Here is a 26927-nt window from a genome sequence, read left to right as displayed (position 1 = left end):
TACAAATAATTATGTTATTTATTTTGAATAAAAAAGTGGCCAAAATAACAATACTAATGGCTCTGTATACAAACCACAATGTATTCAAGGTTATCTCACATTTACAAAACTGCCATTATGTACAGCACTACATATTCACAGCAACTCTATTAGACTCTAAGTACTAGAATCATGTAAGCAATTGAGGGGAATCCCAAATGAGAAAGAGCTAAAACCAATGGTAGTTCATCAATTGGAGAAATGGCCAACCAGTGACTTGGTAAAGAAACAGAGGTTCTGCTACCCTTTTAACAAGTAATAACTAAAATATGATTACCCCACAGGACCTTATACTGACAAACCATCCTTCCCAAATTTCCATTTCATTTTCTCCATCATCTTCCCCACTTCAAAATTTTCCTAGGAACCTCAGCTCTAATATTAGATAAAAACGCAGGACACTGATATGTAATCTTCAGGAAAAGGTTAAGTAGTGCTAAAGATATGGAATGATCTGGTTCAACCCAAAAAAGCCAGTTCAAACCCAAGAAAGAACTGCCCTCTTCTGGCAGGAGTAGCTTTGTAGTGTTCAGGGGAAGTGAACCACATTTCATCCTGATGAGGCAGGAAGTTACTCACTCATTCTACATGTCATGAGCACCTACCCTGTGCAAGGCACTTTACATTAGGTGCTGCAGGAAAAACAAAGATAAAACAATTCCTGCCCTTGAGGAGCTTACAATCTAATAATGAAAACTATGTACATATATACAATGGAGAGAAGTCACCAACTTTTCTGGATTGGGGGGTATTCCAAGCAAAATGCATTGTTATCAAACTTTTTTTTTTTTAAACACCAAAAGTCTACAAAACATTCCACCTAATCGGATGGTAAGAATTGAAAAAGCATCTCCTTTCCAAAACCTTATGTTTTTAGATGACTGTTCTGTTTATTTCAAAAAAAAAGTCATAGGTAAACACATATATAATTCAAAGCCAAGCACAAGATTTAGTACAGGCATTGGGTAAACATAAAACATGTAACACTATACACAACACAGACTTATTTTTCTATATAGTCTTTTCTGTATAAACAAGTTTGATACTCACTTTCATACATCAAAGTACAAATCTGAGTCAAAGCCTTGAAAACAACATAATTCTTAGGACGTTTTGCATTTAATTTTCCATTAGTGGAGAGAACCCTAAACCTTACCAGTCTGCTAGCCAAATGTAAACTGATAAAGTATGAAATGCCTCAAAGCCATAATTATCTCTTACATTATCCAATTTGACCATTTTACAGGATTTTTTTTTTAATGAAAGTAACAGGATTTCATGACAGTGAGGCAACTTTTTACTTTAAAAACAAGCATAAGATTTAGAGTTCTAAACTTTAATTCTAACCAACCCATTTACAGTATTTCACTTAGCCTATACCTTATTTTGCATAAGAGTATAATCTTACACTTTCGTCAACTCTTCTCAAACCCAGAAAGAATGAATACCTTCTTAGATCATGTTGGCAAAGCATATAATATTGATTTAAACAACTCTCTGGTTAGGACCCCAGATTTTATAGTAGGTCTTGGCCCTAGAGTATAGTTATGACTCAGAAAATACAAGATAAGCTGAACCACCTAATTAAAGGGGTTGGAGGAGAAATATTCATATACCAAAAGAATTAACCTCTTTCTAGGACAGCTTTACAAATAACTACTCCTCTGTCAAATTTATTTCCACAGCAAGTTTTCAAAAACAGCACCATGTTAAACCATCTATGCAGATGGCAGGCTACATCCTATCAATGAGACATGGACTGGCTAACAAGTCCTGACAATGATTTATATCTGTGCCATGGAAATGAGTTTACAATCTTCTGAAAAACCCCACTTCTTCATCAGGATAGTGATTCTGTACTACTTTAGATAACTAGAAGCAACTCGGTATTTTTGGAGTTTGGCTGAATTCCATTAAAGGACAGTTGCACTTCACATGCTCTACACTAGGTTGAACAGCAGATACCATGCTAGCAGACATGAAGCAGATCTTTACTCCAAAAACCTCTTTTAGCTTCAAGAAAGAGCAGTTCTAAGTATAACTATGAGAGACCTGAGACATAGTCTAAAGCTGTTTGAGGCTGCCAGTTGATACTTGCACTAATGGCAAAAATAAAAACAGTTTATTACAGTTAGATCCTTTAGAGGGATTTTTGATGACCCAACCTTGAAGGCAAAGGTTCCATTCTTGAGACACTCCCCAGTCTCACTGAATTGCTAAACTCCAACGCACAGAGGAACAGTGAAAGAGCATAAAGATACATCATAATGAATTATGGAAACCATGCAGAGACTCAAAACAGTCCATGGTGGGCTAATTGTAAAGACATTCCTGTATTTGTCTGCCTATTTGCCGTCTGTACTTACTTTGAATATAACCCATTCAGCTTAGCTTAACCATAATTTTTGCTTATGAAGAAGAATATTGGCTGGGGGTGGGAGTGAGGGGAAACAGGTGGTGGGAAGGAGCTAAAATTTCACATCCCTTAGCCCAAAGTCAAACCAAGAGCTACTGAGCACCCTGACAAGGAAATTATAGTTAAGTTTTGAAGAAAACCAGATACAATTAATACTATTACCTTTAGAAAGAAATATTACCAATAGTTTCTTCTAGGAAGTGAGACCCACTACACAATTTAGCTTTTAGAAATTTTACCATTAATCTATTTTTCTTTCCAACATGTAATCTGTTAGCTCTGTGTTCTCAAGTAGAGAGAACTAAAGGAATGGAAACCAAGAGGGCATCTGGGGGGAAGGAAAGGCAAGAGAGAGTGGTCAGGAGCAGAAACGATGGGAAGATCCTGTGCCAATCAACCAGTGGCCCCAATTCCTGTTTCCATTCCAGGAATTGCAGCAATTCACAAACTCTGAGGCAGTTTAACTGCTGCAGAGAAAAGATGCTCATAAAACCAGTACTGTCATTCTCTTAAGCACCAATAAGCATCAACTTCTTTTGCATCTTATTTGATACCATTATAATTACAAAATAATTGAAATATTTAATTATTGCCTTTTAATATTCTTTTTAACCTAATTAACATGTTAAACTTGCTGATAGGTCCAGCCTGCATACTTCAACATTAACATTCTCAAAAACTTCTTAGAGGGAAAAGCAGAAAAATGTCATATTCAACTATGAGCTTTGCCAGTGGCTCTAGTAACTTCTGACATTGAAAAATAATTGGTAGTTTTGGCAGATATAATAGTAGGTAGAGATTGCTTGAAGTCTGCCTGGTGGACACATAAGGATTTCAGAATGAATATCAAGCATAACAAGCTATCAATTTCTTATCTAGAATAATAAGAACAAATTAACCCCAGGTAGAGAAAATGTGATACATATGTGGATATCAGACTCCCCAAATGCAACCGTGTTGTAGCTTAAAGGGTCTGATTGTATAGAATCTTTGCTCCTGTGCTTTAAATGCAGTGCAACAATAGCACTTCCACTCTCTCTCCAGTTCCTGAAACAGTTGTTATGGTCACAGCTGAAAGCAACTTGAAATCTACCAAATAAGATCAGGCAAATTTTAGGACGGTATAGAGGATGTAAGTTTGAACTGCAAGAGGCACTTAAAAAACTTCTGGTGCCATTCTCACTTTTCCAAGGTTGCACTGAGCAACACACTCCCAGGAGGTATGCTGACCCTCAGAGAAATTCAAAAGCACTATTTGTGAGGCTGCCATTAACTCAAAATCTCCTGTTTCCCCAGCTCTGTAGCTTTACCTCCATGGGTGTGAGACAGGGACAAGGGCAGGGAAAGGCCTTCCAACTGGGTATGTGGAAACTTGGGGGAGGCAGGTGGTGGCTAGATTTTAGGGTCTTAACAATGCCATTGGGTCCAGTCCCTGCAGTGAGTCCACGTTCTAGAAAAACTGTTGCCATGTTTACTCCTATAGAGACATACAAAAAAATTTGGGAGATCCTCTCTAGTTACTCCCAGTACATTTTCTCAAAAATGCACAACTGCTTTAAATAAAAACCTAAGTTTTAAATGGCAGCAGTCCAAAATTCCCCAGTAAGAACAAATCTCCACTGATTCTAATTGGCGGGGGAAGTGAAACTATGCCATAATGATTAAAACTGCAATAATTTTTTGACATGATCTCAATTTTTACTCTTATTTATTGTAAATTGAAAAAAACAGCCGCAGACACAAATGACTTCCACCATACAATGTTCTGAATTCTGTTACTCATGATTTCAATGCTGCTTGGTTTCTTTCTTGAAAATCAATAATGGATAAACACTCTTCTTGAAATTACCACCAAATGAGAAAAATAAGCAGAATAGCAAATACATGATTAAACATAGGAGACAAAACAGCAATTTGAATAGGAAACAGAAAACATTTCTGAGCAGACTGTTTAGAAGTGCCTCCAAGGGCTGGTCTCCACTACCTATCAATGCGGGGTGGGGGTGGGGAGGTTGCCGTTATGGTATCATCTAAGTACCAACTTTTTTTTTTTTTTTTTGAGGCAGTCTCCAGTCTCACCCAGGCTGAAGTGCAGTGGTGCCATCTCGGCTGACTGCAGCTTCTGCCTCCTGGGTTCAAGTGATGCTCCTGCCTCAGCCTCCTGAGTAACTGGGATTACAGGCATGTGCCACCATGCCAGGCTAACTTTTGTATTTTTAGTAGAGACAGGGTCTCGCCATATTGCCCAGGCTGGTCTCAAACTCCTGGCCTCAAGTGACCCGTCTGCCTCGGCCTCCCAAAGTGCTGGGATTACAGGTGTGCACCACCACGCCTGGCTAATTTTTGTATTTTTAGTAGAGACACGGTTTCACCACGTTGGTTAGGCTGAACTCCTGACCTTGTGATCTGCCTGCCTTGGCCTCCCAAAGTGCTGGGATTACAGGCATGAGCCACCACGCCCAGCCCCATCTGAGACATCTTAACAGACCACTGGGTGGGTAGGGGTTGGGGGCAGAACCTGGATTCCAAATATCAAGAGACTGTGCAGAGGAAAGAAATTCCCAGGCTCTGTTCAACTGAATTGCACAAGCTTACAGCACCAGAGCTCAAGGGTCTCACTTCTGAGCTGTCCCTCTCTAGAAGTCTCCAGACAGACCCCTGGATACTAAATGAAACATCTGGAAATGTCAACATTAAAAATACTAAAAGTCTTATTACTAAAAGAGGAAAATATCTTTTTTTCCTCTGTGTACAAATAGCTCATCTAGGCTACCACAGTTAAGTCTGAAGCAGGGCTGTGGCGTGGGTGAACTACAGTATTTGACATCTTTATACGGATTAAGGAGTTGGGTCAGGAAACCTGATGACACAGGAGAGAATGAAAAATAAGTCACGATTATTCATTACAATAGTCACCAGATCATTTGACACATTAAATTTTAGTCTTAGCTTCAACTTAAGAATATAGAGTTTTAGGAAAATGTTTTCCATATGCATAAAAAACAAGAATGGAGGGATGCAGACCAGCAGCTATTTGCTGAGAACAAAACATCAGCCCATGTGTTGCTTTACACTTTTAATCTCTGTTGATACATCAGATGCCACGGACCAAGCAATTTAAGTTCTGGAGCCCAAAGGCAGTTCCAGACCAAAGCAAGGATTAAAACCTAACTCAACCCAGCAAGGTCCTTATCCAAGCTCTCTAGAAGAGACCATTCTGTTTCTAGAAATGACGGGACATTGTGTTCAAATTGCTTCTGTCAAGATACTTAAAAATAAGTGTTCCTCATTGGTTACAAAGCTGGGGCTAATGCTCATCTCAAAATGACTCCAACTCTCTGAGTCCAGCCATTTCAAAGGACAGCCTTTAGTCCCTGGAGATGGAGAGTGCCCTTCAGAAATGAGCTCCAGGGGCCCTCTTTACAATCACCAAGGACTTCTCTCCACTCGTGAGGGTCCGGCTTCCTCCAGTGCATCCTTCTTTTCAGGCTGGAGGAAGTTTTCTATGGCAGAGTTCATCATGCCCTTCCATCTTCCTGTCACTGATTATTTAGAAGACAGGAGAATCACAGAAAGGGCAGGGGCTTTGCAGTAACCTCTTAATCCAGTCGGGATCTGCAAAAGGAAGACAAGTGGTATCAACTGTTAGCTTCGGAAAAGACAGTCAGAAGGGATGACTACCAGACTGTAGCGTTGAGAGACGGGCATTCTGGTCCCAACTCTGCAATGAACCAGCTACATATCCCTAGACAAAGCACTTCACTTCTTTGGGCTTCGGTTTCTATCATTCCAAATGAGGCTGGACTAAACTTGTGGTTCACAAAGTTAAGTGTAAGGAAACAGGAAAATAAGGGTAATGAAGAATGTTTCATAAAGCTAAATTTATTCAATTTAAAGAAAGGAGTATATTCCGAGAATGTGTTCTTCATACATTGTTAATGTTAAAATATTCTCTCATAAAATTACAGTAATAGGAATTTTTTAAAAATGCTATGCCCTCGAGAAATAAAAATGTGGCAACACTGGTCAAATCCTCGTCTTTCATCTATGAAAAACTCTATTCCAGTGCTTTTCTTAGATCCAGTAGCTTCTCATTCTTCCCAAAAGCTTTAAATGGCTAGACTCAAAGTCAATGGGTAAGATTTTTAAAGTTTCAATCTCTTCCAGATTTCCTGCCTAAGCAGCGTATCAATTATCAATTGCAGTAAAAATTTAAAAGTTCCCAAAAATGTGTTTCAAAATAATCCATCAGGAGGGAGGTGGGTGAGGGAACTACACATGAAACAGAAAAGGCCATGAGTCAATAATTTCTGAAGTGATGGGCACACAGTGGTTTATTATACTCTTCTCTTGCCTTTTGTGTATGATTGTAGTTTCCCTAATAAAAAGCTACAACAGAACACAAGGTATCAATATACCAACTTATGAGAATTAGAGAGCTTCTGCCAGTTTAGAGCAAAACTCAAGAATTTATGTAGTTTTATATAGAATGCTGTTTGTTTCAGCTGAGAATAGAATATTCCCCCCAAAATACACACAAAATTGTATATTCTGTATCTAGTTAGCTCACTTGGTTAGGGTGCATTATTAACGTCAGGACAAAATCTGACATTTGCATCATTATTAAATCACTAATTCCTGCCCACTCTACAATCTTATTTCCAGGTAGTTATCTCAGAAACGGATGACATTAGAACTATCAGGAAACAGCACATAGACCAACCAAGAAAAAACCCATCACGGCTACTGGAAGAATGACTCCAAGTGAATATCCTATTACTGGTTCAATAATGTCTTCGTATACAGTATCATCCACAGAGTTTACATTCAAATATAATCTATCTATGTCATCTACTGAAACAAGCTCTGACATTTTTTGGAATGAATAATTTGTTTGCAGTGACAGAACAGCAACTGCAGACACACTTAACTCACATACTAAATGCAGTAAGCACTTCAATATGACATATTCCAATGGCCATGTTTTAGTTAGCTGTGGCTTCACGGTAACACCGTAAAGAGCAGTAGGAGCCTGCTCCCCACCCCCAACCCCAGACAACACAATACAAGAAGTGTAGAGTATGACTTGAACTGTTATTCTGGGGCGCTGGCCCTCTGCCAGCATGCTCCACCCACCCACCCTCCCAAGTAAGGGAAAGCATTCACCTTCTGGAGCTGGATGCCGGGCAATGCTGTCATGGAGCAAACACCTTCTATATATCAAACTCTGGCAGGACTGGTAGGTTAAGAAGCACCTGAAAGAAGACAGACTGTATTGGCAAGGGAGAGGGTTTGCTCTACTAACACTCAGAAACTGATGTTTCTCCATCACAGAGAGTTATCATAAAACCACACATTAACCAAGTGAAAGCATGATACTCATACATTCACGCAACAATGTTATCCCCCTGTGCACCAAAGCTGGCCAAACCTATACTCCATGCTTAGCAAAGAGACACAAAGGTTCTAATCCAGGTAGATTGCAGTTTTCCTGTTTGAGCATCAGAAAAGAATTTAGTCTGTCCATAACTGACTGCACTCTGAATTCTTGATATGTTTTTTAAAAATTGATCATGTATTATATTGAGAATTATTTGTTAGGTTTTTTGTTGTTGCTGTTGTTTTGAGACAGGGTCTCGCTACCTTGCCCAGCCTAACCTTGAACTCCTGAGCTCAAGTGATCCTCCTGCCTAAGCCTCCCAAGTAGCTGGGATTACAGGCATGTGCCACTGGGCCCAGCTTTCTAATAGTTAAGATTAGAAAGTGTCTTTAAGACTCTGACAGTACACTAGGGAAAACCCTGAAGAATATCGAAGGCAAAATTAATGGTGCAAAAAAATGACAGGACACTAACAAATGTTCACAGGTTCAATTTCATCCAAGGATTATTCATTGACCATCTACCAGCGCCAGGCAAATTAGGACAGGTGGGATGCAATGAGATGGGAAAGAGTACATCCGGGTTGCAGGGAAGGTTTCCCAAAAGATAAGTTTTCAGGTGAGCAACTAAGGAGCAGAAAATACAAAGGAGGAGGTTAGGGGAAGGGACTCCAAGCAGGTGCACCTTGAGTAAAGAATTGGATATCTAGGAAGCAAGATTACAACTGAGTGACAGCAAGCACTGGTTCTCACCTAGAGAAATCATACTGGGGTATTTCAGCCCTAACTTTAGTCAGTAAAAATGAAAACAGTTTTCCTGAAAGAACCCATCTAGGAGACATTAATGTGTAATGCTTACACATGTGGCTTCTGGAGACAGAATGTCAGGTTCTGAGCTATGCCACAAACCACCACTGTGACTTGGGCAAATTATTTAACTTCCCCAGGCCCCAATCTCCTCATCTGTAAAAACAAAAGTAATCATGATGCTCCCCATACATGGTTGTTGCAAAAATACATTCCACCTATCCTTATTTGCCTGGCCCTGGTAAAGGCTCAATGAATAATCTTTGGATGGAACTGAACCTGTGAACATTTGTTAGTGTCCTGTCTCTTTTTGCACCATTAATTTTGCCTTCAATATTCGTCAGGGTTTTCCCCAATGTACTGTCAGAGTCTTAAAGACAGTAGTTATACCCAACCTTAACTAACAGAAAGCCAGGTGCAATGGCACATACCTGTAATCCTAGTAACTTATTTTCACAACCACCATAATATAGTAACTTAATACATGTGTACAGCTTAGACTGTGCCTGGCATATTAATAGCACTCAATATATGTTTTTATTTTTATTACTAACCTAAAATATACTATAAGCTTATTTCCTATTCTTTCCTCTTAAAAAGTCTGAACACTCAAATTAGAAAAAGTGTAGAAGCCAGGCGTGGTGGTACATGCCCATAGTCCTGGCTGCTCAGGAGGCTGAGGCAGGAGGATCACTGGAGCCCAGGAGTTCTTGTCTGCCATGGGCAACATAGTGAGACCTCATCTCCCCATATCAAAAAAAAAAAAAAAAAAAAGTGTAGGAATGCAATACAAATTGGAAAAAAACCAAATTATCAATAAGGAGGTAAATTATGAAACATTCATACACTAGAAACCTCTATAGCCATTAAGAATGTTATCTTTGTACTGATGTAGAAAGATGTCCATACATTTTGATAATAGAACTGGTGCGTTAAGATGGTACGTGTAGCACAATCTTGTTAAAAATTTGGCCGGATGCAGTGGCTCACACCTGTAGTTCCAGCACTTTGGGAGGCCAAGGTGGATGGATCACCTGAGCCCAGGAGTTCAAGACCAGCCTGGTCAACATGGTGAAACCCCGTCTCTACCAAAAATACAAAAAAAATTAGCTGGGTGTGGTGGCGCATGCCTGTAGTTCCAGCTATAGGGGAGGCTGAGGTGGGACAATCGCTTGAACCCAGGAGGCAAAAGTCGCAGTGAGCCAAGATTGTGCCACTGCACTCCAGTCTGGGTGATACAGCAAGACCCTGTCTCAAAAAAAAAAAAAAAAAAAAAATTAAAAAATTTAGTGCCCACCACGTATTAGGCATTGTTCTAGAAATAGCTGTAAACAAAACACAAAAGTTCCTTTCCTCATACAGCTTTCCATTCTAGAGGAAGGACAAGGAAAAAAATATATTAAATAGTGATAATTATTAAGGAGGAAAATAATAACGCAAGGAAGGAGGATGCAAAGTAATGGGAGGGGAAGGTATGTCGGTGGGGTGTTACAATTTTAGGTATGGTGGCCAGGAAGGCCTAACTGATAATGGGACACTGGAGGAAGCCATGTGGACATGTGCTGGAACAGCATCCTAGGTAGAGGAATCAGCCAGTGTAGACGTTCTGAGGTGGAGGGCACCTCACGTACCTGAGGAATGAAGCCAGTCTGCCTGGAGTGAAGCGAACAAGATGGAGAAATACAGCAGATGAGGTCAGCAGGAGGACAAAGGGAAGAAGGGGCCCCAGGCTGTGTGGCATCTTGTGGATCACTGAGAGGGTTTTAGTTTTACTCATCAGAAACAAGTAGCCAGTGACAAAGTTTTGACACAATCAATATCACGACTATAATGAGAACAGACTGGAGGGGCAAGGATGGAAGTGGGAAGACCAGATGGAAGGTAGCTACAGGTATAATAAGCTGGGCAAGAGATGATGGTGTTTTGGACCAGGGCTGCAGAGGTAGTAACAAAAGGTTGGATTCCAATTTGAAATGCCTATTAAACATCCGAATAGAGGTACTGAGCAGGCAGTTAGATAAACAAGCCTAGACTTAGGGGGAGAGATACAGGCAAAAACTCTACGTTTAAATCATCAGTGTGCAGATGATAAGCAACCGCCCAGGAAAAGTGCTGAGAGAAGAAAAACAGGCAGAAAGACAGACAGCTGAGGTGCCCATCAGCAAAGACAACTGAGAATGAAGAGTCAGAGACAGGACGAAAACCAGGGAGTGCTGTGTCCCGGAAGGCAGGTGATGAAAGTGCTTCAAGGAGGGAGTAATTGTGCCAAATGCAGCCCACAGGTCCAGTAACATGAGGACACACCAAGGTCTTAGAGTGAGGCTAGGAAGAGGAGCCATAATTTGTTCAATTATGAAAATGAACAAATAAAACAAGAAAACTCCTATATATTAAGCAGTAAAAAACTGTCTTTAAAGGCCAACTTGCTTGAGTGATACTGATGAAAAAAGTCCACATCAGGCTTTATAATAGCAGCTTTTCTCCAACAAATTGGCAAGGGCAACAGATAACTGGCATAAAGTTGCTATTCTGTCACATACAGTAGTTTGTGCTACACAAAACTGAAAAATGAGCAGAAGTAGGAACTTTTAAAATGGCTTACCGGAGCCAAATGTGGCCATTGGAACAGACTGCCTGTTTGCGATCTGTGAATGGCAAGATCTCTTTACACAAACTACAGTGCTCAGGGAAAGTCTGTTTGTTCATCTTCTTTGAGATATGTCCAATCAGCACCTAGTAAGACAAAGTAGTCAGCAAAGTTTAGTGTAAGTGCAGGATTTCCTGAAGAAAAAGCCTACAAACACAAAGGGAAAATTAAAAAATAAAGAAAAAAAGAAAAGAGCAATATTTTACAGAAGACAAGAGATTTGCATTTCCATACAGGCTGATTATACTGTCTGAAAAATAAAAGAACTAGCGTTTCAACCTGTGTCAACTAGCTAAATAAAATAAATTTATTCAGGTACTCTGTGACAACAGGGTAAACTGTAACCACTAAGGAGAAAACTGTTCTGAAAACCAAAATCTTATTACTTGCCTTGTTTTAGTTGCTTCTGAAACAAGAATTTCAGAGTTCTGTTAGAAGACAAAGTATTTAGCTATTATTTATAATGTTTTGACTTTAAGAAGAAAAAGCATAATCTCTATAGGCAAAATATTATGTGGAATACTGCTCTCTTTGTAGAACTGTACAAATGTCTATTCTGATGGCCCAAAGACCCATGGCCAGCATGGTCCAGTGGCCTGCAATCTGAGACAAGCTGACCCCACTGCAGAGGCACGGCAAGACCCACGATAGGAGCAAGAAGCTGGGAGTGAGAGAGGTAATGGCACAGGCTCTAGGCCTTTCTTTGCTTCAGTTTTGCTTTTCTCTGCTTTATTAAGATTACACTCTTGGCTGGGCACAGTGGCTCATGCCTGTAATCCCTGCACTTTGGGAGGCCAAGGCAGGTGGATCACTTGAGGTCAGGAGTTCGAGAACAAGTGGCCAACATGGTGAAACCCTGTCTCTACTAAAAATACAAAAATTAGCCAGGCATGGTGGCGCACACCTGTAATCCCAGCTACTCAGGAGGCTGAGGCAGAAGGACCTGCCTGAGCCCGTGAGTGGAGGTTGCAGTGAGCCGAGATTGCGCCACTGCACATCAGCCTGGGTGACAGAGTGAGACTCCATCTCAAGAAAAAAAAAAAAAAAAAAGATTATACTGTTTAAAAATAAAAGTCTGGAAAAAAAAACTTGAATCCAATTCACTTTTTTTAAAACTTCACTGGATATGTAATTTGGAGGCTGGGATACACAACCCTCAAGAGTTGTCTTCTCTTACTAGTGATAGCGCCCTTCCAGTTTTGAATCCATTTCTGCTGAACCTCTTAGGGATGAATCCACAAGATTTTGGATTAGTTCACTAAAATTAGTTCACTTACATTTCAAAGGGTGTCTTACTACCTCAGAAGTTGGTAAGCCAGCTATCTTACCTCTTCTGTATATCCTCTACAAATTTAAATCCCATTAATTTTTGGACTTTTTTCTTTTTAGTCTTAAGAATTCTAACATATGGTCCCTTACAGCAAGGATGACCAAACTCACTCTGCTATTCTAGACAGGCCAAACATCCTGATAATGATACAGTGACAAAAACTACTCAGAATTCCTCCCATACATACCTCTATTTTTTCTTTTTCCTTTTTAAGACAGGGTCTCGCTGTTGCCCCGGCTAGAGTGCAGTGGTGAGAACATGGCTCCCCCATCAGCCTCCCAAGTAGCTAGGACTACAGGCCTGTGCCACCACACCAGAATAATTTTTTTTTTTTTTTTTACTTTATGTAGAAACAGGGTCTCACTACGTTGCTCAGGCTGGCCTTGAACTCCTGTGCTCAAGCGATCCTCACACCCTGGCCTCCCAAAGTGCTGGGGTCACAGGCGTGACCACTGTGCCCGGCCCAGATATACCTCAATTTTACATTAAGGAAGGATTGCTATTTGTTCTCAGTAGCCTTGATCTTGGCAAGCTCAACTCCCAACTGTGTTATTCTGACTCACACATTCTCAGTGGGAGTGATAGTCCTTCCAAAGCAGCAAATATTAGTTCTTGGGGGACAAAAAGTTCTTACTCTTTTTACATATAAAGCATAGATATACACACAGTACATAAACAGACACACAAAATACATCTGTGGTATTAAAACTTCATGGGCAGGGGCAATTCGGAAAAAGTGTCTAAAAATGTTCCAGGGGGAGTGATAATTAAAAAAAGGTTAAAAAATGCTAGTTTAACTGTACCAGCATACTAGGCTGATAATCTCCAAAATAATTTATAACTGCTAATAAACCAACATCCTAGGTTTAAAAAGTCTTCATTTTATGCATATAGTTGGATTTTTAAGACAGGAATGCATGGTCCTCAATAAACTCAGTTGCTACAGACAGGGACGGGTGCGCAATCTTCTGGTTTTTAAACTGGCTCTGTTGGAATCACATCACCATGCTAAATGTAGCTTCCCAGGCTCATGGAGTATCTGGACAATTATTCTAAATCATTACAAACCCAACCTCTAGTACTTTCTAACATGTTTTTGCTAATTTTTCACTGACTCTTATAATAAACCTAACTAGGTCCCATGGCACTGTGATAACCAGAATACTTTTCCAGACAATTTGGAACACAATGAAACAATGTTTAAAAATTAACTTTTTTTTTTTTTGAGATTGGTTTTCGCTCTTGTCGATTGTGCAATGGCACAATCTCAGCTCACTGCAACTTTTGCCTCCCAGGTTCAAGTGATTCTCCTGCCTCAGCCTCCCAAATAGCCGGGATTACAGGTGCCCGCCACCACACCTGGCTAATTTTTATTTTTAGTAGAGATGGGGTTTCGCCATGTTGGCCAGGCTGGTCTCCTGGCCTCCTGACCTTGTGATCCGCTCTCCTCGGCCTCACAAAGTACTAGGATTACAGGCGTGAGCCACCACGCCCAGCCTCAAAAGTTAACTTTTAAAGAAAAGTCAGTTACATGAACAGTGCATGTTAATACTCTTAAGACCACTGCAAACATTCTATGAGCAATAATTTCAAAGGCGAATGTGTGTACACAAATATACACATTCTTTCCAACAAGAAAGTGCAACAAGTGATTGTGAATGGCTTAACATTAAGAACAAAGATACTGCCTTCAATTAATATTTTAAATAAGACTTTAGTCAGTAAGTATCAATCTTTGAAGTAAAAAGGAGTACAGATATTTGTGGTTTTGAATATTTCAGAACACAGTATACTTCTTGGAACACAAGTTCTTCAGGATTTTAGCAGCTGTTAGCTGCAAGAAAGATTCTCTGATCAAGAAGTCTGAGTAATACTGAGCTACACAAAGGTATCGGTTTCTTTTCTGTAGGAAGTCTCAGAACACTTTGAGTGGTAATATGCACTGGGAACCCTAGTGCTCTATTAAGCAACTTAGATTCTATAGAATACATTCTAGATAACACTATAAGTTTGTTCTGTTACCAAAATAAAGACCGTGCCCAGTTTTTGTAAAAATGAGACAGGAGTAATAATTCGTTTACTTTATATGTCTTTCTTGACTAAATCTGAAGATGTCCGTAAGTCCTATCAAATGGAAAACATGTCACTACGCCCCTCCCACAAAACTTTTGTAAAAGAGGAAGGGCAGGGAGCATGGGCATCATATTTCTACGGCCATGACTGCCCATCACATACTACTCAGCTAAATGCAGCCTCTTTGAGCTAATCCAGTCTGGAAAGCTCATCCTGCAAACTTTGCATATCTATTAAGGCCAGTGTGAAGAAGAATCAAAATATTCTTTATATGCTATGAATGCATCCTCTGCATTAATCCACATTTCCTATTTATTACCCCGTACCTCATGCAAATCCATTACCTAAAAAATGTCAAAGCAAAAGTTGAGCTTCAGGAACTCAATTTAGGTCATTTCTTTCTCATGAAGAAGCAGGCTTTACAATTTCAGAGTTTTTGTTAATAAACACCTACCCGTGCAGTTCTGTCATCATACTCTTCATCAGACATTAAAAAGTTACAGAGTCCGCGGGTGGGGATGCTAGTGTTTTCTGTGATCCAGGTGTGCAGATACACTTCTCCTAAGACTCGCTTCATGTGTTCCCTGGTCAAGTGCATCTCCACAGCTTCGATTTTCCCTTGGATTTCCAGGAGTTTCTCTTCCATTGGCTCACGGCCTCCAGCATCTCCAGTTGTGGGGAGCGAGTCATCAGTGGGCTCCTCTACATCCCCTTCCTTGCTCCTCTCCTGCAGGCCTTGCTTCGCCACCTGTTTGGAAGAAGTGCCTTCTTCCTGCTGTTCATCGTCAGCATTGCCCATCCCAGGCGAATCCACTAGTAAGATTTTTGAGTCCTCATGGGTGGGTTTCCACAAGGCTTCTGAAGGGGTTTTCTGCATTGACTGATATAAAATCCTCAGGAGGAAAAGCTTAAAACGCCAAAAATAGGTGACTCCACTGCTTTCAATCTTTTTTTCCAAAGCTTCTTGTAAAAATTGAGGGATATGTTTATCTTTTAAAATCTTCCAGCGTACTAGGTCTATTAAATCGACCTGCTTAAAAAGGTTTTGAACTGAAGATTCCAGGAGCTGAGCAGCTGCCTCTTCAAAGGTTTTGAGAGTAACAAACTGGACCTGGTAGTTCTTGTTAACAGGGTGGAGGCCGTTGATCATGCCCTCAGTGGTAATGATGGCCAGGTACGCACCGCAGGGGCTCACTGCTATCCCGTGAGTCCTCACTGAGCCAAACACATCTGAGAGTTTAATCAACTGGTGTTCAAACTTCAATGCAACATCTGTGAAAATGGGAATCAGCTGCCTCACCTTTCCATCACTGGAGCAAGTATAGACTGTTCCATTCTGTTTGTCTGCAGTCATGGAGACAATCGGCAGTGAGTGAAGGCCTGTGACATGGGAATTGTGAACATTCAGCCCTGCTTTGGAGATCAGAAGAAGACACCAAAATACATAAGAGCCTCTTGCAGCCACGACTAAGCTGCAACTACACTTCTGGTAAGGATGATAAAGTGGCACACATTTGATGCTGTGCACAGGTAACTGGTCCATTTCTTTCCACAAGATAACAGGCTGCCTTAAAGTGAAATAGCCTTTGACTGCTTTGAGATTGACAGGAAGAATTTTTATGGGTCCAAAAGCACTCCCCACAATAAGGCCACTCATTTTTCGATTATTGTGCTCATATTCCCACCAAAACAATACACTGGGAGAGGTGATTCCTGACTCAATCGTGTTGCATGAAGAGATGGATTCTTTTCCTACAAACGGCAGCTGAAACTGCCACACGGCGATATTACCGTTTTCAAAGAGGACAGCCAGGAGCACACTGCCAACGTCCCGGCATTCGTTGTTATGCTTGACCTGCTGGGTGGTACAGATGCCCGACCACTCCATTCTGACTGGGGTCTGCATGCTGTGTCTCCTCTGAAACTCAGCAAAATCCCCGAGATTTCCTTCCGGGGCCTCATTTTTAGAGAGCCTGTAACTGGTCTCATAAAGACGTTCTCCATAGATCTCAGTCAGGTCGACCAGCTGGACCCACTGCAGTCTGTTGAGATTTGCCTGGATGGTCAGGCGATTGTCCATGGTCAGTGCTGCCAAGAGGCACCTGCCATTAGCATCGCAACCCATGGGAGACCAGCTGGTGTACTTGAATCCTCTCATTGGTGGTAAAGCCTTCCCCTCAGGGTTGAACACCCTATCCAACATGAAAGTCTGACTGACCGTGGGGTCCTTGGAGGCGGCGAATTTCTCCTTGCACTCAGCAACTTCTGTTTTTGAGCCAACCTGAAAATAAGAGATATAAAAACTATCAGATGAGCACTTACTCAAGGAGATGGCAATTTTTTTAAAAAAGTCAGAATAAATGTCATTATTCATAGCCTGGTTCCCATATTCTTCTTGGAATTAATATATGCAAGAGAGATGTACTTGATTCTTAAGATTCAACAGAGCATTTACCTGAACTAGTCACAAAACAAAAAAGGTGTTAACAAATTTATGAAAATATGTATCTATATATATCTTTGATACAAATTGATATTTAGATTTTTACAACATCTTTGCAATACAGATGCCAGCTTTAGGTCCTTTATCTAAAATTTCATTCACAAATAATGGCAAGAGCCAACTCCAACTGCTTTGTTTACTGTTTCTATAGAATAATGTTCACTCTAATCAGACTATTCTAGTTGCCACTCCTGAACATTCCCACCTCAGCTTTCCCCGGCTCCCTTGCCTAGTTCTTCTCCCTATGTAAATCCCATCTATCCTACCAGATCTAATTCTCCCTATAAGGCCTTTTGAGGTCATTCAAGCTTTCATTCATCTCTCCCTCCTCCAAGTTCGTAACATGTATGGGACAGTAAGACAGAGTCTCATTCTGTCGCCCGTGCTGGAGTGCAGTGGCACAATCTCGGCTCACCACAAACCCCACCTCCAGGGTTCAAGTGATTCTCCTGCCTTAGCCTCCCAGTGGCTGGGATTACAAGCGTGCACCACCACACCCAGCTAATTTTTGTATTTTTAGTAGAGACGGGGTTTCACCATGTTGGTCAGGCTGGTCTTGAACTCCTGACCTCAAGTGATCCACCTGCCTCGGCCTCCCAAAGTGCTGGGATTACAGGTGTGAGCCACCGTGCCCAGCTGTGAGCTCTTTAATAAGATTTTAAAGGGACATCAAAGATGGAGGAAGAGATAAATGACCAAAAGAAAGTGGTTCAGAACCATAAAAAAATAGGAAAGCTAAAGCCAAAAAGAGCAGATACTAGCCAAAAGATGTTTTGTTATGCTGAAAGCAGGAAGAAGGAAGGACTTTATCCACTGTCTTTAGAGAAATGGATAAAAGAAAAAGAATCCTTCAATTATTTTTTAGTGTCAATTTCCTTTTTCAAAGAGGCTGCTCTTTAAACTGGAAAGGGTAGAACATGATTAAAAGGAAATTCCAGCCTAAGACACACATGGATATAATAAAAGTCACTTGAATAAGTTTAAATTTTCAAGCCTAGAGGAATTACCCTCCAGGACACAGCACTTGGAAGACATTAACTCAGAACCACTTACTACCTCCTAGATGAAGTCTGGACAACTGGGGATGTATCAGAAAATCAGAGTGCAACAAGAGTTAAAAAATATCCCCCATGGCTGAGCATGGTGGCTCACACCTGCACTCCCAGCACTTTGGGAGGCCGAGGTAGGTGGATCACTGGAGACCAGGAGTTTGAGACCAGCCCGGGCAACATAGTGAGGCCCCATCTCTACTAAAAATAGCAAAAAATGAGCGAGGCATGGTGGTGGGCACCTGTAACCCCAGCTACTTGGGAGGCTGAGGCAGGAGAACTGCTTGAACCTGGGAGGCAGAGGTTGAAGTGAGCCGAGATTACGCCACTGCACTCCAGCCTGGGTGATGGAGCCAGGCTCTGGAAAAAAAAAAAATCCCCCAAATGGTAAGTAAATAACAAAAACTACAGACCATTAAGCCTAACAGAAAATTCCTCAATGTATTAACAAATGAATAGTTTGTGCAGACAGGAGTGATGATTAGAAACAAGCAAAGGATGGCTGGGCGTAGTGGCTCACGCCTGTAACCCCAGCACTTTTGGAGGCTAAGGCGGGCGGATCATGAGGTCAGGAGGTGGAGACCATCCTGGCTAACACAGTGAAACTCTGTCTCTACTAAAAATACAAAAAAATTAGCCAGGTGTGGTGGTGGGTGCCTGTAGTCCCAGCTACTCAGGAGGCTGAGGCAGGAGAATGGCATGAACCCGGGAGGTGGAGCTTGCAGTGAGCCAGGATCGTGCCACTGCACTCCAGCTTGGGCAACAGAGCAAGACTCCGTCTCAAAAAAAAAAAAAAAAGAAACAAGCAAAGGGTAACCGGAATAGTCTATTCTTATTCTCTTTTCTGCTAAAGATTGCTAGATGACATAATAGATAAGCAAATAAAATGAAATGTAAATAGAAAATTGTCTACGAAATAGAGAACTAACTTTTCCTACAGCATGTTTCACAGTACACTACTCCCTTTAATTGTCCCTTGAAAAATAGTTCTATGGCCAAACAAGCTTTGGAAATACTATATATTACATGTCATTCTCCCTTGAAAAGTGACACAAGGACACTAAATGCCTCAGCCAGGGAACTACTATAAAGACCTACTGAGCCACAGGAAGCCAAACTTTTTTTCCTTTTTAAACAACAGAGCCTTTTTTTTGGAGGTGGGGGAGGTAGTTATTACCCTTTATTATCCAAAAGTATGTGGAATACTTTGGGAATGGTGTTTTAGGCAGTGTATCTTGATTTTAGGAAGGCATTTTAAAGTAGTCTCTTGGATATGCTATGAAACTTGCTGGAGAATCACAGACTGAAAATGCCAATTAAATGAGGTGTAGGTGGCTGGCTTGGAAATAAAACAATGCTAACCAAAGCCCGGTGCTTTCTACAGGCAGATAAAATTTGTGAGATGACATAATGAAGCACAACATAATAACTGAAAATCTGTGCTATGACACCAGACTACGTGGGTTCAAATGTTGGCTCTGCTACATACCAGCTCTGTGTGCGCAAACTGCTTAAACCTTCTGACCTTAATTTCCTCATTTATAAATGAGACTAATACATGTCCCATAAAGTTAGGAAAGTTAAACAAGTCAATGTATCAAAGCATATATTAAGTGCTCGATAAAGTTACCTATGATAATTGTTAATTTACTCTGAGGATTAAGTTAAAAAAAAAACTTTTGAGAGTCCTCTCTGTTACCCTGGCTGCAGTGCAGCTGGCGTGACTACAGCTCACTGCAGCCTCAACCTCCCGGGGTCAAGTGATCCTTTCACCTCAGCCTCCTGAGTAGCTAGGACCACAAGTGCACACCACCATGCCTGGCTAATTTTTAAAATTTTTTGTAGAGATGCCGTCTCCCTATGTTACCCAGGCTGGTCTTTAACTCCTGGGCTTAAGCGATCCTCCTGCCTTGGACTTCCAAAGTGTTGGGATTACAGGTGTGAGCCGCAGCACTCAGCCTTAAGTAAATGTTAATAAGATTTTTAATGCTAATAAAAGTATGCAAAAATGCAAGGTAGACATAAAGTTGTGTACCAAATGAAAGGTAGATACAAAATTGTTCATCAAATCCTTTAATACTGTGAACTAAGCAATACTCCTTAAAATAGGTTAAATTTGCTACAAATAAAAGCTACTGTAGAAGTAAACTCACAGGACTGGTAACCCAAAGCAGCAGCACGGGATGAAATAAAGGAAGCTCAAGCAACCCTTGGTCCTACTCATTGTGGGAAGAATTCTTGACAGGATGGAGAGCAGTACAGATCTTGACTGGTAGGAAAAAGTCTTAGGGTTTTGTGTAGCAATTTCTGACATATTAGTTTGAACTAGACTACTGAACCTCCCACCTCCCTCCAACTCTCCCTATCACGAAACTGTTAACAAATCAAGTGTTGAGATGCCCAAGGAGTATACTTAAAAAGTCCAGCTCCCAGGGGCCTGCCCGCAGCCAATCATTTAATTGTACACCATCCAGTTTCCAGTTGACCACTATTAGGTTGGTGCAAAAATAATTGCGGTTTTCACCATTACTTTTAATGGCAAATACTTTTAATACTAACTGTTAGGCACTTTGTCAGCACCTGACAAAAATTCACTTGAAGCTTTTAGACAGTAAGCTTCTTGAGGACAGGTAATAGAGTCCAAAGACAGGCAACAGTTATTTAACTTAATGTAGCAGATGAAGTTAATACTTTCTAAGGCTCCTAACAATTGATGCACAATTCAATTCGGTACACAAATATCAGAATCTGGAACTATACACAAATGACTCACTAGATGAGTCACTAAATCAGTAGTACAATGGGAAAAACAATTCTGACATTCTTAAATCACTATTTCATTGCTTTTCAGATTTATACTGTTCAACTTTATATCATACAATCTTATAAAACAGATGATAATTAATGTCTGAACTATTACATAACTGCAGATTTTCCTGCAAATTCATAATCTAAATAACAGAATTATAGAGGAAAAGCTTCAAAGGTGTTTAGTACGTAGCTTTCTAACAATGCTACACTAAAACTGTGATCTGTGCTGCAGACTGTCCACGGTTTAGGTTAGAGTGAAGGCAGGCTGCACGGCACCGAGCAGATTTAAATCCAGACTGCCAATGGGTGGAGTCATCAAAGAGCTGACACAGACTTCTTTACATTCCTACCGTCACACCAGTTTTAACCCACAGAGGGCTCTTGTAGAACTGCAGGGACAACTCAGCATTCATTCACTTCAATCAGTCTAAAAAGACTGCTAAATGACTGATGGTTTATGTGATGTGCATATTAAAAAAAAAACAGTACAGAAGGGGAAGATGTTACTAATTAATTTCATGGAAGCCATTTGTCAACTGTAAGAGGGCTATATAAGGATTTCCTGTTACTAGTTAGCAGTTGTGGTAAATGTCAAGTGAGGCAAAATGACGGTCAAAATTTTATCAGAATACTCATGTCCACAACCACGACATTAATCCAGACTCCTACTCCTTCATACCTGTATAACTGCATTATATTTTTTCTTTTTTTTTTTTTTTTTTTTTTTTTGAGACGGAGTCTCGTTCTGTAGCCCATGCTGGAGTACAGTGGCGCAATCTCGGCTCACAGCAAGCTCCGCCTCCCGGGTTCACGCCATTCTCCTGCCTCAGCGTCCCAGTAGCTGGGACTACAGGCGCCTCCCAGGTTCACGCCATTCTCCTGCCTTAGCCTCCCGAGTAGCTGGGACTACAGGCGCCCGCCACCACGCCTGGCTAATTTTTTGTATTTTTAGTAGAAACAGGGTTTCACTGTGTTAGCCAGGATGGTCTCGATCTCCTGACCTCATGATCCGCTCGCCTCGGCCTCCCAAAGTGCTGGGATTACAGGCGTGAGCCACCGCGCCCGGCCCAACTCATTATATTTTCACCTTGAGCATTTACAGCGTGCCAAGAACTGGGCCAAGTGATTATGTATGTTTAATTTAATCTTCCAAAAAGCCTGAACAACGCTTCATTATCCCCCTTTTATAGATAGGCCTATCTTGTGCCAAAGCCCAATCTCTTCACTTTTATTTTACACTGATCCCAACAATCATCTTCTTGCCTCTATCCAGTAATGTTCCTGAACCACAGCAGGTCACTCTGTGCTAATGAAACTGTAACAGCATCTTAAAGGCTTCCTAGATTGAAGCCAACTTCCTCATACCGACCTTCCAAGTCCACAAACTGGTCTCATCTTACTTTCTCGGACTCTCTAGAAGACCTACTTGAGCTCATGTACTGATCCGTCATTATACAAACAATAGTTAATTATGTTCATGACTTAAACGTGTATGCACATGGGATGAATGCCTCATTCTTGCCACCTGGAATGCCCTTTCCTTCCTTCCTCTTACAAACCAAACACTACCTTCTTTAGGACTGCTGCAGATTCACCACCAGATGACCTGCCCCGTAAGTCTCTCCCCTTCCTATTCCCTCCTTTCTTTACATTCTCTCTGCTAAGGTATAGTTGATGTGCGTATGAACATCCTTGGAAACAGTTAAATTCCTTTACAGCAGAAAATACACCTTTTAAATCACCTTTCTTCTGCCTCCCTCCTTTTGTATTTCTCAATTTCATAGGGTTGCATCTATCTGATTTGTTTACACTTGAACAAATTGTTCGTATCTTCTTCAAGTAGATCTTAGAGGAAGTTTAGTCATACAAGCTGACTAACAATCTAACAACAAAAAGCTGTCTGAAACCTGAATTAAGTATGCTACAAAGTGATGAGGGTTATCTGCACCCTACCTATAGCTAATGACTCATATTTTAAATGGCTTTCCAGAATAAGAGTTTACGAACACATAAACATGTTCTCTATGTGTGGATACACATCTTTACAGTGCTTATCACTACCTGACAGGACCTTACATTTGTGCTTGACTTGCCAAAGAATGTAAGCTTCATAAGGGCAGGGGTTCTGTTTTGTACACTGCTTTATTTCCAGAACATGGGGCAGCACCAAGCAGAGTGGTATTCAAGTATCTATCGAATGTATGAATACACACTTCGACAGATTACATGTAAGCGTACACCTCTATCAAGGATATATGGAAAGTTTTTACACCTCTAAGCAAGTAAAAGGAACGCTATGACTTACTACTTGACCTTGCGCTTGAAGTTTAAGATAGGCAGTTGTTTCGAATCTTTATTTTCATTCAACATCCCAAAGATGTTTAGCTAGTAAAGAAAAACTAAAGTACAAACCCCAAAATCCAGTATTTACCCGTTTGCCCAAGAAGAGGCGAGGACCATTCATAATAAAGTCACTGAAACAATTAAGACAATGGATGGGACCAGTTTTTCTTTTCTGAAGCTAAAGAGGCGCGAGAGGAGGACACACACAGTAGACAAAACCAGCCAAGAACCTCGGAAAGTCGGCCCCAAACAATAGGAGCAACGACAGAGGAAGGCCCCGGGTTGGATCTACAGGGGGTGGAGTCTCAGAAAGCACCACCGAGTAACCCGCTCCATGTGCGGGCCCGACGCAGGGGCGAAGGAGAGGTTGGCGGGACTCAACTCCGGGAAGCCCCCTGGGTGTGTACCTGTGTTTTTGGCGACGGGTGACCTGGGGAAACAGGGTGCAGACAGCTATAGAGCTTTTCTTTTTTTTTTTCTTTTAAGCTGTGGCAACCCTGGCTGCTTAATAAATCCTCAGCGCTCGGTGCGAAGAGGGAAATCCCCGGACAGAGTGTGGGACCGGATTCCCCTGGTACGGATGATGCAGCCGCGAGAGCGGGACACGGGAAGACCCCAGGGATGGCGGGGGATGACTTACTTTGAGGAGACAGCTGTTGAGCGGGGCGGGCACCGAGGTGCGGTGGATAACCAGGTCCTGGCCCGGGTTGTGCACGTCGCAGATAAGCTCCAGCACAGCGATGCTGCGGGCCGTGGACACAGACACGCGGTGGTCCTCGGACCAAGCCAGCGGTTCCAGGCCGCTCACCGCATACTGCAGCTTCACGGCCGGCTCCCGCCGAGTCACCATGAGGCGGAATGCAGCGCTGGGCCCCGGGGCCGCGTCCGCTGCTGGCTCCTTCCCGCCCGCCTCGCCGCCCCCCTCTCCCTCCTCCTCCCCGGACGGCGCAGGCCCGTCGTCCGCGGGCCCCACCCGGGCCTGGTCGGCCGTGTTCATCTTCTCTCAGGTGCAGAGGTCGGACGCCCTGGCGCTCCACACAGTCGCGCGGCCACCTCCCGGACCTCCGCCGCCACCCCCAGCGCCCTCCGCGGCGGTTTTCTCCCCTCAGGCCCCGAGCGCCGCCGAGCCAAGAAGGACCCCGCCGTTGCCAGGCAACGCGGCCCTGCCAGGTGGCCAAGGAACTGCCTGTCCAGAAAAAGGACTGCGAGCGGGGAGCCCCGAGGACCCCCTTTCCCCTGCCCAGGGATTGAGCTCCAGAGCCTGTTACAGAGCTACCCAGACAGGCTTTAGTTCCTACAGTGCTGAGGAAACGCACGGGGCGGTAAAGGGGAGGCTCGTCGGTGAGATGGCGCCGGATCTCGCTTCTCAGAGGCATTCAGAGAGCTTCCCCAGCGTGAACTCTCGGCCGAATGTAATTTTGCCAGGCCGCTAGGGACGCAGAGAGGGGCTGCCACCCGGCGGGGGCACACGCAGTAGTTTCGTCCCTACCCGCCCGGTACCGCCGTCCCCGGCTCCCCTCGGGGCGGGTCCGTACAGCTGGAGCCGTTCCGGACCCGGAAGGGGCGGTGGCGCAGGGTCCTCGCGCGTCCCACGTGGGGTCCCGGGCCCAGCAGTGTGAGCACCCGGCTCGCTGCTGCACCACGCGTCACCCACGCAGGCCATGGCAGCCGCCGACGGTTCGCTCTTGGACAACCCCAGGACGTTCTCCAGACGTCCCCCAGCCCAGGCGAGTCAGGTGAGTTCTGACCCGGCTTCAGCTCCGTCCCCACCCGCGGCCCGGCTCTCGGCGCGCCGCGAGCTGCAGCCGTGCCTCAGAGTCGGGTTTCGAGTCATTTACGGAGTTAAGCGGGAGAAAGTCAGACACCGGGCAGCTTCGGGACAAGTTGCGCCGAAACACGTGTCTCTAACCGGAACACCACCCGCGGGGATGCGCCTGGAAGCGGGGAGTGGAGCGGTGTGGAGGGGCGGGGAGCTGGCTCCTGCGCCTAGAAAAGTAAAGGAAGGAATTACAGGCTGTTTCCCGTGGAAGGTAGGACCTGACGTTCCGGCGCAAGTCCCAGGCCAAAGCTTAACTTCTCTAAGCCAGTTTCCCCGACTGAGTGCGGACTAAAATCTGATTTTTTTATCTTGCCCACATTCCTGGCTGGGAAGAGTCATGCCCTACAAACCGTAAATTCTCATCAGATGGCTTTCATTTAACCCTGTATGTCGTGACTTACCTTCCAAACTGGCTCTGGCCTAACATTATGTGACAAAGAAGAAAGTTAAAATATTACCCCTAAACATGTTTCTTTGCCATATTTTGAAGTGGCTTTGCAAAGCTGTTCTTTGGCGGGGGTGGACATTTGCATCTGCAGAGAATCTCTATTAACATAGCTAGATCTTTTTCTTCCAGGCCCTCCCAATCCTAAAGAGATTAAGAGTCTACCACCTTTCAAAGATCTGAATAGGGAACACTTGTCGTCTGTTGTCTGTAAGGGCAGCCACTAAAGACTTGAAAAGAACCTTGGTCTCCACAATCTTTTATCTTAACCTGAGCATTTTCTTTGTATCCATCCCAGGTGTTTAGACAAACTCAACCGATTGTCAACCAGAAAATGTTTAAATTTACCTATAGCCTGGAAGCCCCTGCTTTGAGTTGTCCCACCTTTCTGGACAAAACCAGTGTATGTCTGAAATGTATTTGATTGATGTCTCATGCCTCTCTAGAATGTATAAAACCAAACCGCGGCGGGCACGGTGGCTCACGCCTGTAATCCCAGCACTTTGGGAGGCTGAGGCAGGCGGATCACGAGGTCAGGAGATCGAGACCATCCTGGCTAACAAGATGAAACCCCGTCTCTACTAAAAATACAAAAAATTAGCTGGGCGTGATGGTGGGCGCCTGTAGTCCCAGCTGCTTGGGAGGCTGAGGCAGGAGAATGGCGTGAACCCGGGAGGCGGAGCTTGCAGTGAGCCCAGATCGCGTCATTGCACTCCAGCCTGGGCAACAGAACGAGACTCCGCCTCAAAAAAAAAAAAAAAAAAAAAACAACAAGCTGCACCCCAACCACCTTGGGCACATGTTCTCAGGACCTCTCGAGGGCTGGATCATGGGCCATGGTCACTCATACTTGGCTCAGAATAAGTCTCTTCAGATATTTTAGAGTTTAACTCTTTTCGTCGCCATGAGGAAGGTTCGTTTGTTTCAGGAATGAGGACTGGCAACTAGGAGTTTTTTTGAAGAGCTTTCAAAAATGGGACAGATTTTCATCCCATGCAATGGAGGAGGATAGGAAAATCGGTTTCGTTGATATAATCCCATTGCTAGAGAGGGGAAAGATGCCCTAAAATTAACTTAAGCAAGAACTGAAAACTGGTTTCTAGGATGGTTGATTTGTCTCCTAGAAAAGAGGACTACAGGACAGAAAGACTGATTAAAATCATAAAGTGATCATCAAACTTTAGGATTTAGATGTTTGGCAGTAAGGAGTCCAGCTAGCCAAGTGTAGCTGCATCTGGGTGGAGGGGGGAGAAGGATAGAAGAGCC

At 42.8% G+C, this 26927-nt stretch overlaps 2 protein-coding genes across 6 annotated transcripts in view; one reads left to right on the top strand and one right to left on the bottom strand.

Annotated features, from left to right (window-relative positions):
• GTF3C4 (general transcription factor IIIC subunit 4) lies at positions 1–24394 on the bottom strand. The gene is made up of 5 exons (XM_002820318.6): positions 24038–24394; positions 15146–16972; positions 11244–11374; positions 7622–7710; positions 1–6070 (listed from the first exon to the last, which is right to left on the bottom strand). The coding sequence occupies exons 1-5, from the start codon at positions 24392–24394 to the stop codon at positions 6006–6008; spliced, it is 2469 nt and encodes an 822-aa protein (XP_002820364.4). The 3' UTR covers positions 1–6005.
• Positions 24395–24589: 195 nt separating this feature from the next.
• DDX31 (DEAD-box helicase 31) overlaps positions 24590–26927 on the top strand; it is a 75635-nt gene continuing 73297 nt past the window's right edge. The window contains exon 1 of one of the 5 annotated variants that reach the window (XM_024252102.3): positions 24590–25133. In XM_024252102.3, coding sequence (XP_024107870.3) covers positions 25059–25133 — 75 coding nt within the window. In that variant the 5' untranslated portion in view covers positions 24590–25058. The other 4 variants (XM_024252103.3, XM_054520765.2, XM_054520762.2 and 1 more) reach the window with 4 other exon arrangements.

Source organism: Pongo abelii, chromosome 13 (genome assembly GCF_028885655.2).
Source record: "Pongo abelii isolate AG06213 chromosome 13, NHGRI_mPonAbe1-v2.0_pri, whole genome shotgun sequence".
In the NCBI taxonomy this organism is placed as follows: Eukaryota; Metazoa; Chordata; class Mammalia; order Primates; family Hominidae; genus Pongo; species Pongo abelii.
Note: the sequence above shows the minus strand (reverse complement) of the source record. Positions and strands in the feature narration are given on the sequence as shown.

What these genes read in the sequence shown, in the direction of transcription:
- GTF3C4 (XM_002820318.6), bottom strand. Translation starts at nt 24,394, where the DNA reads ATGAACACGGCCGACCAGGCCCGGGTGGGGCCCGCGGACGACGGGCCT. An exon ending in TCAACAGCTGTCTCCTCAAA is followed by an intron (nt 16,973 to 24,037) that starts GTAAGTCATCCC and finishes TCTTATTTTCAG; the next exon opens with GTTGGCTCAAAAACAGAAGT. An exon ending in ATGATGACAGAACTGCACGG is followed by an intron (nt 11,375 to 15,145) that starts GTAGGTGTTTAT and finishes TTGTCTTACTAG; the next exon opens with GTGCTGATTGGACATATCTC.